Source organism: Clavelina lepadiformis, chromosome 5 (genome assembly GCF_947623445.1).
Source record: "Clavelina lepadiformis chromosome 5, kaClaLepa1.1, whole genome shotgun sequence".
In the NCBI taxonomy this organism is placed as follows: Eukaryota; Metazoa; Chordata; class Ascidiacea; order Aplousobranchia; family Clavelinidae; genus Clavelina; species Clavelina lepadiformis.
In genome coordinates, this window is record NC_135244.1 from 20,275,678 (window position 1) to 20,289,382 (window position 13,705).

General features: G+C 33.0%; 2 protein-coding genes and 1 long non-coding RNA gene across 8 annotated transcripts; all 3 read left to right on the forward strand.

Moving 5' to 3' along the window:
* The first annotated feature begins 891 nt into the window (after positions 1-891).
* On the forward strand, positions 892-2,623 carry LOC143461165 (uncharacterized). 2 transcript variants are annotated; one of them, XR_013118008.1, is made up of 3 exons: positions 892-1,003; positions 1,832-1,993; positions 2,103-2,622. It is a non-coding gene; the product is annotated as an uncharacterized LOC143461165 (long non-coding RNA). The 2 variants fall into 2 exon arrangements; XR_013118007.1 differs by having other exon boundaries at positions 997-1,083; positions 2,103-2,623.
* Positions 2,624-4,006: 1,383 nt separating this feature from the next.
* LOC143460417 (uncharacterized) lies at positions 4,007-5,892 on the forward strand. Of its 2 annotated transcripts, XM_076957912.1 has the most exons (4): positions 4,007-4,221; positions 4,833-4,922; positions 5,099-5,263; positions 5,368-5,892. In XM_076957912.1, the coding sequence occupies exons 2-4, from the start codon at positions 4,841-4,843 to the stop codon at positions 5,430-5,432; spliced, it is 312 nt and encodes a 103-aa protein (XP_076814027.1). In that variant the 5' UTR covers positions 4,007-4,221; positions 4,833-4,840; the 3' UTR covers positions 5,433-5,892. The 2 variants fall into 2 exon arrangements, with proteins under 2 accessions (XP_076814027.1, XP_076814026.1); XM_076957911.1 differs by lacking the exon at positions 4,007-4,221 and having other exon boundaries at positions 4,765-4,922; positions 5,368-5,891.
* Positions 5,893-9,372: 3,480 nt separating this feature from the next.
* Positions 9,373-11,057, forward strand: LOC143461167 (uncharacterized). Of its 4 annotated transcripts, none has more exons than XM_076958979.1 (3): positions 9,373-9,501; positions 10,284-10,460; positions 10,565-11,057. In XM_076958979.1, the coding sequence occupies exons 1-3, from the start codon at positions 9,420-9,422 to the stop codon at positions 10,627-10,629; spliced, it is 324 nt and encodes a 107-aa protein (XP_076815094.1). In that variant the 5' UTR covers positions 9,373-9,419; the 3' UTR covers positions 10,630-11,057. The 4 variants fall into 4 exon arrangements, with proteins under 4 accessions (XP_076815094.1, XP_076815096.1, XP_076815093.1 ...); XM_076958981.1 differs by having other exon boundaries at positions 10,329-10,460; XM_076958978.1 differs by lacking the exon at positions 9,373-9,501 and adding an exon at positions 9,951-10,105.
* The last annotated feature ends 2,648 nt before the right edge of the window (positions 11,058-13,705 follow it).

Below are 13,705 nucleotides of genomic sequence, written 5' to 3' on the forward strand. Positions count from 1 at the left end.
GACGGATTCGAGTAAAAACTATAAAGCTCGTTTACAACTATGACGCATTAACAACAACAACAGAAAATTTAAGTCATTGGAAACACGGAAGTTGACTGTTCATGTCCTATCAAGGCAAGCGTCCTCCAAAGTGGAGTCATCCAATGTTATTTCTTCAGACACAATATGAAGCAATAACAAGCAAAAAATAGACTTAGTAGTAGTTTCTATATTATTATATCATGTAAGAATAGACTGCAAATCAAGTTTGAGCGGACGTAAACTGTCTGATTGAGTGAGTTATAGCATCTGCTGCTTGCATGGTTATACATATAGTTTATAACTGTCCCAAAAATGAATAAAAACTCATGGTAATTTTAAAACAATAAATAATCGAAAATTGTTACTTTTTGTTAAACCAATAGTACCATATTTTCTGTTAAACACTTTTCTTGTTAAAATAATCTCTTGTTAAAAGATCCTTGCTTTCTTCGATTATATATCCAGCAGATAAACGGTCAGTTACTATATTGGAACTCATGTAAACCCTAAAGTTAAGTCAAATCTTAAAGTTAGCTACGTGTCATTTTTTACATTACGTTTTTTTAAATGCATTAGTATCTGTTGCTCTTTACTTGATTATTACTTTTTGTACAAATTGGAATTCTTCTCATCAAATTCGTTAAATGTATTATCTCCACGTGAAATATGCTACGTTGTCTTTTCAAAATGTAATAATTACTATAGTGTTTTTTAATTACAGAATTAATCATTGCAAAGTATTTCTGTGCCTGTGCTGTGTAATCCGACCACAAATTCAGCTTTCCGTCCTCAGGCGTGCAACGTTACTTGCAAGATTGAGCCTTGCTTGGCGAGTTACACCACGTCAGATTTATTCTGTTTTGTGGTTGAGGTGTGAGTTGTTTTCCGATCAGTTGTCATTACGGATACAAAAAATAGTTAAATAATGCTTACTACCTTGAAAAGTATTCTGCAAAAAAATTGCTTAAGATACAGTGAGAAGGTTAGTTCTTTGACATGATCGTTTGGTTTCTTTGCCGACAGCTATAAAAATGGGCTTCCATTATTTCACCGGAAAATATCGTATGTTTGAAACTATTTTTCATAGTCTCTTGTTAACTTAGCTTAAATGTTATAAGTTATAACACAGGAACCTAAACCTAAACTAAATCTTCTGATTCTAAATCAAATTTTTCCAAAATCCAATAACTTTCTGGTAAAATCACCTGTTTGTATCCTTTTAAACTCGCCTGCTGTCTTTAGCAACTGGTTGTATGACCATTTTATGGTGAAATAGTCGCTATTAAAACATATATGGTTTGATTATAAAAGCTTAAAATAACTTAATACAGAAACTTGCAGTTTCAACGGTTTTCTGTATGGCATAACCTGCAGGATTTTTTAACGATTTTATTTGTTGGCAGCCCTTTCAAATGCTGAAAAAATATTTGACCATATATATTAGCACTAACAACTTTAATATTTTGCTATAGACTTAATTGTACAAAACATTGCTTTAAGGAGATTGTTAAACAGTAAAGTGGTACCATTATTGTTTACAATAAATTTGAAAATGTATCTTTGTGAATTTCTGTGCTTAAATAACTTGTTTTTCTTGATGTGGTGCGGAAGCTATGTTACAGCAACAAATGCAAGTCAACTAAGTTATAACTTAGTTAATATTGAAGTTACAAATAAGCAATTACAAATATGAAGTCAAAGCAATTTATAAGACTACGTTAATGATTATATTTAGTAAACTTTAAATGATGTCCTTGCCCAAAGCAAAAAAACTGAAATGGTTAACATTCAGCAGTTTTACATGTTACAGATTACGAGGATTCTACACCGGCACATGATTCAAGTAAATTAGTCTCACATATTTCGCTGGAATCAATCCTGTTTGGGATGATAGCATTGGGGATGACGGTCATAGTGCTTTTCGTCTTTTACCGTATCAACAAACAAACAGACAGGCAATTGAGGGAACCAGGTAACCTTTTTGAATATAACCTATACCGAAATGGAATGATTTACCATACCAACGTACATGCTCATTCTATCATATACAGTTAATGATTAACATGTTTGAACTTTTTCAGAAAATCAACAAGGAAATTTGGCATTTAGGTTTGTTAAGGGAAATGTCGTCAACAGACGACAATAGAATATAATATCAGATGCATCAAGCTATGGAAAACATGAACAAATTATTTTTGGAATTGGATATTAGTATTTGATTCACAGTTTAAGTATGTTGCAAAAAGTTTATTCATGCTTTCTTTGTATCTGCATCAAAGCAATTGTTTGGATTAATCAAGTATACGTCTATATACAGTACTTCATTACTTGGTGATGGTTCAACAGAAATATTTTTCCTCTCTGTTAGGATGTTTGGCTTTGATATAAAAACATAACATTTTCACAAATATTTAATCTGTCATTTTCATGCCTTAACAACTGTTTTCACAAACCCTGAAATATAAATAAAGTTATTGGTTCGTTGATGTTGGTTTTCATTATCATTTCGTCTTCTGAATCACAGCAAACATTAATGGTATCAGCGTTAACAGAACACTTCCTAGATTTAATCTGTCTACTTGATATTACTATTGAATATAATCTACTGTATTTGTTGAATATTAAATAGTAATGGATGCTTTTTTTTATGTTATTATATAGCAATAAAGATTTAGTAAGTGAAGCTAAGACGAAGGTAAAATCTAAATCATGTTTAACCAATGCAGCAATTAATACTCCTTTATAAAGAGGTACACTCTAAGTAATATACGTTTAGTAAACGTTTCATAAAGAAAAACCCGAGCGTGATAAATATTCCTTGATGAGAGAAGAGTTGATCAAGTTATCATCCAGCTAATTAAGGATTTTCTTTGAATAACATGCTGTACTTGTCGGATGAAGCCAAAAAATTAATCAGACAATGCAAAAGATCTTATTTCGTCTTGGTTTAAATCACGTTTGTCAAAAATTTAAGGAACTGAGGCGGCTGAGTGACTTAAAACCACTCAAATGTTTTTACTGGGAAGGTTTGGCTTTCTCTATTTTTAAAAACTAAACGTGTTAACAATTGGTAAATCTCCACCATTGTGAAGAAGGTTCCGCGATCGCTGCCATTGATCAATAGGAGCAATGCACAATGTTAATAGTGATGTTTTAACCAGGTCATCATATGATTGGCGCGCTAAATCATCAACTATATTGTCGTAGACAAGATCAATAACGATAAACTATACTGTGTCAGACGGAAGTCGGGCAAACCAGAGTTATATCTGGCCGTTATAATATTAACCCGAACCCGAAAATACAAGCCAGAATTCGTTCCGAAAGCGACATTTTTTATTGAAGTCCGAAATTGGACCGAGATTTAAGCTTAATGAATGAATCAAAGTCCACTTTTGACGCCATCTTTAGACCCTCATCCTGACATGAAAGAGTAATTATGAGTATAAATTCGGGTCCTAATCTGGCCTGATTATTATTTTTCAAATTTAAGCCCGAATATACAGTTGTGCAAAACCATTAAGTGTTTGTTCATTTAAATGCAGGCTTGATCGCCTGTATGTAAGTCACAGGTATAGAAAATGAACCAATCATGTGTTGCTACCTACCAGTAAAAAACTGACTATTACCAACACGTCACAATGGACGACGCTTGTACTATAATTGTGCAAATTTGATTTTCTTAACCAGACATTTTGTATATAAAAGTATGCACTACATACATGTTACTAGGCACTGCCGTTGCTAACTTCGGTGTTTTGCAGCTTTTATTTAGTGCCGCTTTTCATTTTGTTTGTGTTTATGAAAACCAGCACACCGTTACCGTGTGCACTTTTCACACCTTTTCTGCTCCAGGCGTGTTTCGCCGCTTGCATGATTAAACCTTGGTTGTCAATTTACATTATTTGAGATTCATTTTATTTTCGAGACTGAGCTTTAAAGAACGGTAATTTTGCGTTGTATTTTACAAGGTACAACAATTTAAGTCCAGAGGTTTAAGGTGTTTTGTCCGAGTATTTGAGATGAAATTTACATTATTATTGTAAAATCTGAAGCAGTATAAACTTGATTTGTAGCATTTTGCGTGACAATTCTTTGAACACTGTTGACCTACCTGTGTGACGTTGCTTGTGAGCGCAGTTTGAACTTTTGACATACCAGGACACTTTGTCATGAATTCGTCCAACAGTAACTAGGAAGGTGAGAGTAAGTGCGACTCATGAGAATATGGTTAAATTTTAAGCATTCTTTTATACTTGCTATTTTAAGTGTTGGGAAACTCTGGTTCTATGTAGCACTGGTAGTTAAAATTCAATGTATTATTAGTTGTTAAGTTTCCGTTTAATCGGTTTGAAATAGCAACTAATGGTTCTAAAACGCATTTACAACAGCTCAGCTGAACATTTTCGCCGACCGACTTCATTCCCCAATATTACAACTTTCTTTAAAACAATATTTTAATTACGAAAACACCGGCTGTATTTAACCACTTGCTGTATGACCATTACTGAAGGTGAAATAGTCTCTACTAAAACACAAATGGTTTGATTATATAAGCACAATTAGATTAATACAGAAACGTGTTGGATAGTTTCAATGGTTTTCTGTATGGTATAGCTCACAGGATTTTCTATACTTAATACGATTTTATACGCTTTAATTTGTTTGCAGCTCTTTCAAATGCTCAAAATATATTTGACCATATTATTAGCATTGACAACTTTAATATTTTGTTATAGACTTAATTGTACAAAAAATCGCTTTAAGGAGATCGTTAAACAGTAAAGTGGTACCATTATTTTTAACAATAGGTTTGAAAATGTATCTTTGTGAAGTTCTGTGCTTAAACAACTTGTTTTTCTTGATGTGGTGCGGAAGCTATGTTACAGCAACAAATGCAGGTCAACTAAGTTATAACTTAGTTAATATTGAAGTTACAAATAAGCAATTACAAACATGAAGTCGAAGCAATTTATAAGATTACGCTAATAATTGCAAATAGTAAACTTTAAATGATGGCCTTTTCCAAAGCAAATAAATTGAAATGGTTAACATTCAACAGTTTTATATGTTACAGATTACAATGATCCAACATCTGCATACGAGCCAGGAGAATTATCCTCTCAGACTTTGCTGGAAACTTTCCTGGCTGGGATGATAGGCTTGTGTATTGTGCTCATAATAGTGCTTTTGTGTGTTTACCGTATCAGCAAACAAACTGTGAGACAATTGAGAGAACGAGGTAATCTTTTCGAATACAACCTATACCTAAATGGAATACTTGGCCATACCAACGTACATGCCCATTCTATCATGTATATCATTAACGTGTTTGATCTTTTTCAGAAAATCGACAAGGATATTTGGCATTTAGGTTTGTTAACGGAAATGTTGTCAACAGACGACAATAGAAATATATATCAGGAGCAACAAGCCTAGGAAAACATGGAAAATTTTTTTTTAAAATTGGATTTTAGTATTTGACTTTTCACCGCTTAAATATGTTAGAAAAAGTATATTTATGTTTTCTTTGTATCTGCATCAACGCAATGTTTAAATTAGTCAAGTATACGTCTATATACAATACTTCATTACTTGGTGTTGGTTCAATAGAAAGACGTTTCTTTTCTGTTCAAATTTTTTTGCTTTGATATAAACACATGACATTTTCACAAATATTAATCTGTCATTTTTATGTGTCAACAAACTCACAAACTCTGAAATATAATTAAAAGTTTTTGGTTTGTTGATGTTGATTTTCATTATCACTTTGTCTACTGCAGCACAGCAAACATTAATTGTTTAAGCTTTAACAGAACGCTTCCTAGAATTATTCTGCGTACTCAATATTAACATTGAAGGTATTCTACTATTTATGTTAAATATTCTATAGTATTGAATGCTTTTATTCCATGTCATTATATAGCAATAAAAAGTAAGTAAGTGAAGGTAAGTCGAAGGTAAACACTAAATCATACTTAACCAATGCAGGAATAAATACACCTTTGTAAAAGATTACACTCTAAGGAGTAAACGTTTGATAAAGAAAAATTCGATTATGATGAATATTCCTTGATGAGAGAAGAGTTGATCAAGATATCATCCAGCTAATCAAGGATTTTCTTTGGACAACATATTGGTCAGATGAAGCCAAAAAATTAATCATACAATGCAAAAGATCTTGTTTGACCTTGTTTTAAGTCTCGTTGCTCATAAGTCATAAATGAAGGCACTGAGGGGCGGAGTGACTCAAGAGCACCCAAATGTTTTTACTAGGAAGGCTTGACCCTCTCCACTTTTAAAAACTAAACGTGTTACAAATTGTTAGATCTCCAGAAAAACTCGAGTCTCGAACTTTGAATTATAAGTTAGATCTTAATGTGTCTTCTCACTGTGAAGAAGGTTCCGCGATCGCTATCATTGATCAATGGGAACCTTGCACAAAGTTAATTGTGACATTTTAACCAGATCATCATGTTATCGGTGCCCTGCCTCATCAACTATATTGTCGAACAACTGTAAGCTTAGTCGTACACAAGGTCAATAACGATAAACTACTGGTACTGTGTATGAAGAAGTCGATCAAACCAGAGTTGTAACTTGTAAGTGAATCTTTCATTGTTAACCCGATCCTGAACATACAAGCCCGAATCCGTCCCGAAAACGACATTTTAATTGAAGTCCGAATTTGGCCCGAGATTTAAAATTACTGAATGAATCAAAATCATCTTTTGGTGCCATTCTTTGAATGTCATTCTGATGTGGGATATTATGAGTATAAATTCTGGTCCTAATCTGGCCCGATTATTTTTCAAATTTAAGCCCGAATATGCAGTTGTGCAAAACCATTAAGATTTGTTCATTTAAATACAAGCTTGATCGCTTAGATATAGGACAAGGAATTAAACAATCACGTGTTGATACCGACCATTAAGAAAGTGGCTATTGTTAACGCGTCACGATCGACAACGCCTGTACTGCAAATGTGCAATTTTGATCACTCATAATTCTTACCCATGCAGATTGTTCAAATATACAGGTATGCTCCAATATTGAACACAATGACTGGCCGTCATATTTACAGAGTTGAACTGTAGAGTTAAATGTCATGAGTATAAATGGTGTAAGTAGTGCTGTTATTCATTTTATTTGTGTTTGTGAAAAGACGCCCACCGTTTCCGTGTGCACTTTTTACACTTTCTCTGCTCCAGGCGAAATAAAAATGATTCCTTTTCCTATTTGGATGTTACAATGGACGATAATCGTGCCGCCAGGTGGCAGCAATAAAAAATTGTTATCAAATTTACTACAGTGATGAATTGCCATACCGACAGAGCATGTAGTGCTATAATTGGTTCTATTGTAGGTAATGTGCTATCGCGTCAAGCGACTTAATTTGCAAAGAACCGGTTGAAGCGTAGACTCAATTTCATGTAAATTTTTTAAATCAGCAGAAAAGTTTTTTTTATCTACAGCAATCTTTTTTCCAAAATTATTTTTTTAACGTTTTGTTCATAAAAAGCATAAGTTATTTGATCTGGTGCACAACTGAAATTATTGCAACAACTGATCTCACAACAACTGGTGCAGGTGACGTTAACCTAGACTAATATTAAAGATTTTTACAAAGTTGTGTTTTTATAAACGAAACAGTTTATTATATTTATAGAGTTCGCTTAATCACCTTTTCCAAAGGTTTTGCAAAATACGCAAGTCTGTGACATTTAGCAACAGCTTCAAACTATGTTACAGGTTACAACGAAACAACACCTGGACATGATGTAACTAATGCAAGTCTTTCCTGGAAGATTGTCATTATAGCACTTTGTAGTTTTGCGACTATGATAATAATATTTGTGATGCTTTCCATTAATTATTTTCTGCCCTAAACAGCGGCGACAGTAAGTTTAACTTTTGGATCTAATTGGGGTTTCAAATAAATTTTCGTTTCGGGCCGGATTCGAGTAAAAAATATAAAGCTCGATTACAACTCTGACGTGCTAACAGCCAGAGAAAATTTAAGATATTCTCAGAGACACGGAAGGTGACTGTTCATGTCCTATCTACACTGTCTACAGCAACTTTCTAATCTAAAGTTGCATTTAAAAATGACAAAATGCTTTTCTAGTGTTGACTTTTTTTCGTTTCTGCGTATTAAGATTGACAACTTGCAGTTTCAAATGCAATGCCGTCACATCGTGACGTCACCAAACGCGCTGAAAAGCCTTCCCTCTTTTTGTGGTTTTGGTTCTAAGTAAAATTTGCGGCACTGGAATTGTTTGCGGTACAAGAAAAGAGAAAAATAGAAGAATAATATTACAAAATGGTTACAAAATTACAAGTTTAATAGATTTTGACCTAAAAAAAGACCTAAAGAAACAATTTGACCGTATTTTGACCTAACGTAACATTTTGACTTTATGTGACCTAATAACTTCTATACCACACGTCGTACAAAGCTGAAATTTGTTTTGTGCTTGTTTCATAGCATTCTGAGCAGGTAAAAAAAAATTGACCATATTCACTTTTGGTTGCCCTATATATCATGTAAGACTATACTGCAAATCCAGCTTGAGCGGACGTAAACTGTCGGATTGAGTAGGTTATGGTATCTGCTACTTACTTGCATAGCTTTACATATAGTTTATAACTGTTGCAAAAATGAATAAAAACTCATGATAATTTTAAAACAATAAATAATCGAAAATTGTTTTTATTTTGTTAAACAATTAGTACCATATTCTCAGTTAAACACATTTTTTGTCAGAATAATCTCTTGTTAAAGGATCTTTGCTTTCTTTGATTATCCAGCAAATGAACGGACATTTACTATTGCGGATTCATGCAAACCCTGAAGATAAGTCAAAGCTTAAAATTAGCTACGTGTCATTTCTTACATGACGTTTTTTTTAAATGGGTGGGATATCTGTTGCTTCTTTACTTGTTTGTTGCTTTTTGTACAAATTGGAATTCTTCTCATCAAAATCGCTAAATGTATTATCTCCACGTGAAATATGCAACGTTGTCTTTTCAACATGTAATAATTACTATAGTTCTTTATAATTACAGAATTAATCATTGCAAAGTATTTCTGTACCTGTGCTGTGTAAACCGACAACAACTTCAGATTTCCGTCCTCAGGCTTGGAACGTTGCTCGCAAGATTGAGCCTTACTTGGCGAGTTACACAACGTCAGATTTATTCTGTTTTGGAATGGAGCTGTTAATTGTTTTTCGTTAAGTTGTCATTACAGATACAAAAGCAGTTGAATATTTGACCATTTATATCAGCAATAACATTTTTTATATTTTGCTGGAGACTTAATTGTACAAAATATTGCTTTAAGGAGATTGTTAAACAGAAAAGTGGTACCATTATCGTTTACAATAGGTTTGAAAATGTATTTTTATGAAGTTCTGTGCTTACAAAACTTGTTCTTCTTGATGTGGTGCGGAAGCTATGTTACAGCAACAAATGCAGGTCAACTAAACTATAACTTAGTTAATATTGAAGTTACCAATAAGCAATTACAAACATAAAAACTAATGGTTCTAAAACGCATTTACAACAGCTCAGCTGAACATCTTCGCCGACCGACTTCATTCCCCAATATTACAACTTTCTTTAAAACAATATTTTAATTACGAAAACACCTGCTGTATTTAACCACTTGCTGTATGACCATTACTGAAGGTGAAATAGTCTCTACTAAAACACAAATGGTTTGATTATTATATAAGCACAATTAAATTAATACAGAAACGTGTTGGATAGTTTCAATGGTTTTCTGTATGGTATAGCTCACAGGATTTTCTATACTTAATACGATTTTATACGCTTTAATTTGTTTGCAGCTCTTTCAAATGCTCAAAATATATTTGACCATATTATTAGCATTGACAACTTTAATATTTTGTTATAGACTTAATTGTACAAAAAATCGCTTTAAGGAGATCGTTAAACAGTAAAGTGGTACCATTATTTTTAACAATAGGTTTGAAAATGTATCTTTGTGAAGTTCTGTGCTTAAACAACTTGTTTTTCTTGATGTGGTGCGGAAGCTATGTTACAGCAACAAATGCAGGTCAACTAAGTTATAACTTAGTTAATATTGAAGTTACAAATAAGCAATTACAAACATGAAGTCGAAGCAATTTATAAGACTACGCTAATGATTGCATTTATAAAAAAATTTAAATGATGGCCTTTTCCAAAGCAAATAAACTGAAATGGTTAACATTCAGCAATTTATTATGTTACAGAATACGATTTAGGTGAATTTGATCATGAATATGAATTTGATTCAGGTGAATTATCGGAACAGACATCTCAGGAATATTTCCTGGTTGCGATGATAGGCTTGGGTATTGTACTCATAATAGTGTTTTTTAGCATTTATCTTATCAACAAGCAAACAGTCAGGCAATTGACAGAACAAGGTAACCTTTTTTAATACAACTTATACCTAAATGGAATACTTGGCCATACCAACGAACATGTCCATTTCATCATGTAAATCATTAACGTGTTTGATCTTTTTCAGAAAATCGACAAGGATATTTGGCATTTAGGTTTGTTAACAGAAATGTCGTCCTAAGGCGACAATAGAAATATATATCAGGTGCAACAAGCTTCGGAAAACAAGAAAAACCCTTTTTCAAAGTGGACTTTATTTTTTGATTTTTCACAGCTTAGATATGTTGGAAAAAATTTATTTATTTTTTCTTTGTATCTGCATCAACCCAACCTTTTAAATTAGTCAAGTATACGTCTATATACAATACTTCATTACTTGGTGATGGTTCAACAAAAAGACTTTTCCTTCCTGTTAAAATTATATAGCTTTGATATAAAAACATAATATTTTCACAGATAATAATCTGTAGTTTTTATGCCTTAACAACTGTTTTTCACAAACTCAGAAATATAATTAAAAGTTTTGATTTTGTGATGTTGATTTTCATTATCATTTCGTCTTTTGTAGCACAGCAAACATTAATTGTTTAAGCTTTAACGGAACGCTTTCTAGATTTAGTCTTCGTACTCAATATTAATATTGAAGATAGTGTACTGTATATGTTAAATATTCAATTGTAATGAATGCTTTTAATCCATTTTATATTATAAAGCAATAAAGAACAAGTAAGTGATGGTAAGACGAAGTAAAAACTAAATCATACTTAACCAATGCAGCAATTAATACTTCTTCATAAAGAAGTACACTCTAAGAAGTAAACATTTAGTAAACGTTTTATAAAGAAAAACCCGATGATGATAAATATCTCTTGATGAGAGAAGAGTTGATCAAGATATCATCCAGCCAATCAAGAAATTTCTTTGTACAACATATTGGTCGGATGAAACCAAAAAATTAATAAGAAAATGCAAAAGATCTTGTTTGATCTTGGTTTAAGTCTCGTTGGACATTGGTCAAAAATGAAGGAACTGAGGGGGCCGAGTGACTGAAAATCACCCAAATGTTTTTACTGGGAAGGCTTGACCTTCTCCACGTCTAAAAACTAAACGTGTTAACAGTTGATAAATCTCCAGAAAAACTCGAGTCTCGAACTTTGAATTACAAGTTAGACCTTAATGGGCCCTCTCACTGTGAAGAAGGTTCCGCGATCGCTGTCATTAATCAATGGGAACCTTGTACCATGTTAATTATGACATTTTAACCAGCTCATCATGCGATCGGCGCGCTACCTCATCAAATATGTTGTCGAACAACTATAGTCGTACACAAGGTCAATAACGATAAAGTACTGCTATTGTTGTCACGAAAGTCGGGCAAACTAGAGTTGTAAGTGAACCTTACATTGTTAACCCGAATCCGAACATACAAGCCCGAATCAGCCTCGAAAGCCACATTTTGTTTGAAGTCCGAATTTGGCCCGAGATTTAAACTTACTGAATGAATCAAAGTCATCTTTTGGTGCCTTCTATGACTCTCATCCTAATGTGGGAGATTATGATTATAAATTCGGATACGGATCTGGCCCGAATATGCAGTTGTGCAAAACCATTAAGTGTTTGTTCAATTAAATGCAGGCTTGATGGCCTAGGCCCTAGATGTAGGTCACTGGTATATATAAAATGAAAAAATCAAGTGTTGCCACCTACCACTAAGAAACTGATCATTGTCAACACGTCACAATCGACGACGCCTGTACTGTAATTGTGTAATTTTGATCACTCGCAATTCTTACCCTAATTGTTCGCATATACTTTTATGCACCAATATTAAACACAATGACTCGCCGTCATAGTTGTAGAGTTGGACTGTAGAGTTAAATGTTATGAGTAGAAATTCATCAGCTAGTCTAAATATAGCTAATAGCTTGTAACATAACTGCATTATGCTAGGAAGTTGCAATATTTCATTTATAATGTATAATTCTTATTGCTATTGGTGACGTCACATGTCACATGTAATCGTCACATGAAAAATCATGAAACGTCAAAAGTTTACATATTTGAAGTTAGAACGTTCGCAAGGTTTTTCTAAACAAAATAAGCTTTGTTGCTTGGACAAGTACAGAAAGCAATACTGACTCTAAATACTAACAAAGTTTACCATCCCTTCAGAATGGGCTTACACGTCTCATCTCTAAAAAGGTATGTCAAAGCTTTCTATATCAATTTTTGAAACATTTTTGCGTAAAGAACTCTGCAAGTACTATGAACAAGTGCAAAAAGAATAGTTGATGGTTAATACAAGCAAGTTTCGTTGTTACTGCACATCTGCCGTTGCTTACTTCGGTGTTTTGCAGTTTTTATTTAGTGTTGTTTTTCATTTTGTTTCTGTTTGTGAAAATCAGCACACCGTTACTGTGTGCACTTTTTACACCTTGTCTGCTCCAGGCACGATTCGCCGCGTGCACGATTAAACTTTGGTTGTCAATTTACATTATTTGAAATTCATTTTATTTTCGAGACAGAGCTTTAAAGAACGGTAATTTTGTATCGTTTTTTTATAAGGATTTTACAATTTAAGTCCAGAGTTTTAAGGTGCTTTGTCCAAGTATTTAAGATGAAATGTATATTATTATTGTAATATCTGAAGCAGTATAAACTTGATTTATAGCATTTTCTGTGACAATTCTTTGAACACTGTTGATCTATTTGTGTGACGTTGCCTGTGAACGCAGTTTGAACGTTTGACATAGCAGGGCACTTATTAATGAATTCGTCCAACAGTAACTATGAAGGTGATAGTGAGTGCGATTCATAAGAATATAGTTAAATTTGAAGTATTATTTTATTCATGCTATTTTAAGTGTTGGGAATCTCTGGTTCGATATAGCTTCTGTAGTTAAAATTCAATGTAATATTATTTGTTAAGTTCCTGCTTAATGGTTTTGAAATAACAACTAAGGGTTCTAAAACGTATTTTCATCAGCTTAGTTGAAGATCTTAGCATTAGTGACTGACTTTATTCCAAAATATCACAAATTTCTTGAAAAGAATATTTCAATTACGAAAACTCCAACTGTATTTAACAACTGACTGTATGACAATTCACGGTGAAATAGTCTCTCCTAAAGCACATATGGTTTGATTATATAAGCACAATTAACTTAATACAGAATCGTGTATAGTTTCAACGGTTTTCTGCATGGTATAGCTTACAAGATTTATACACTATATACTATATTATACGCTTTAATTTGTTGGCAGCCCT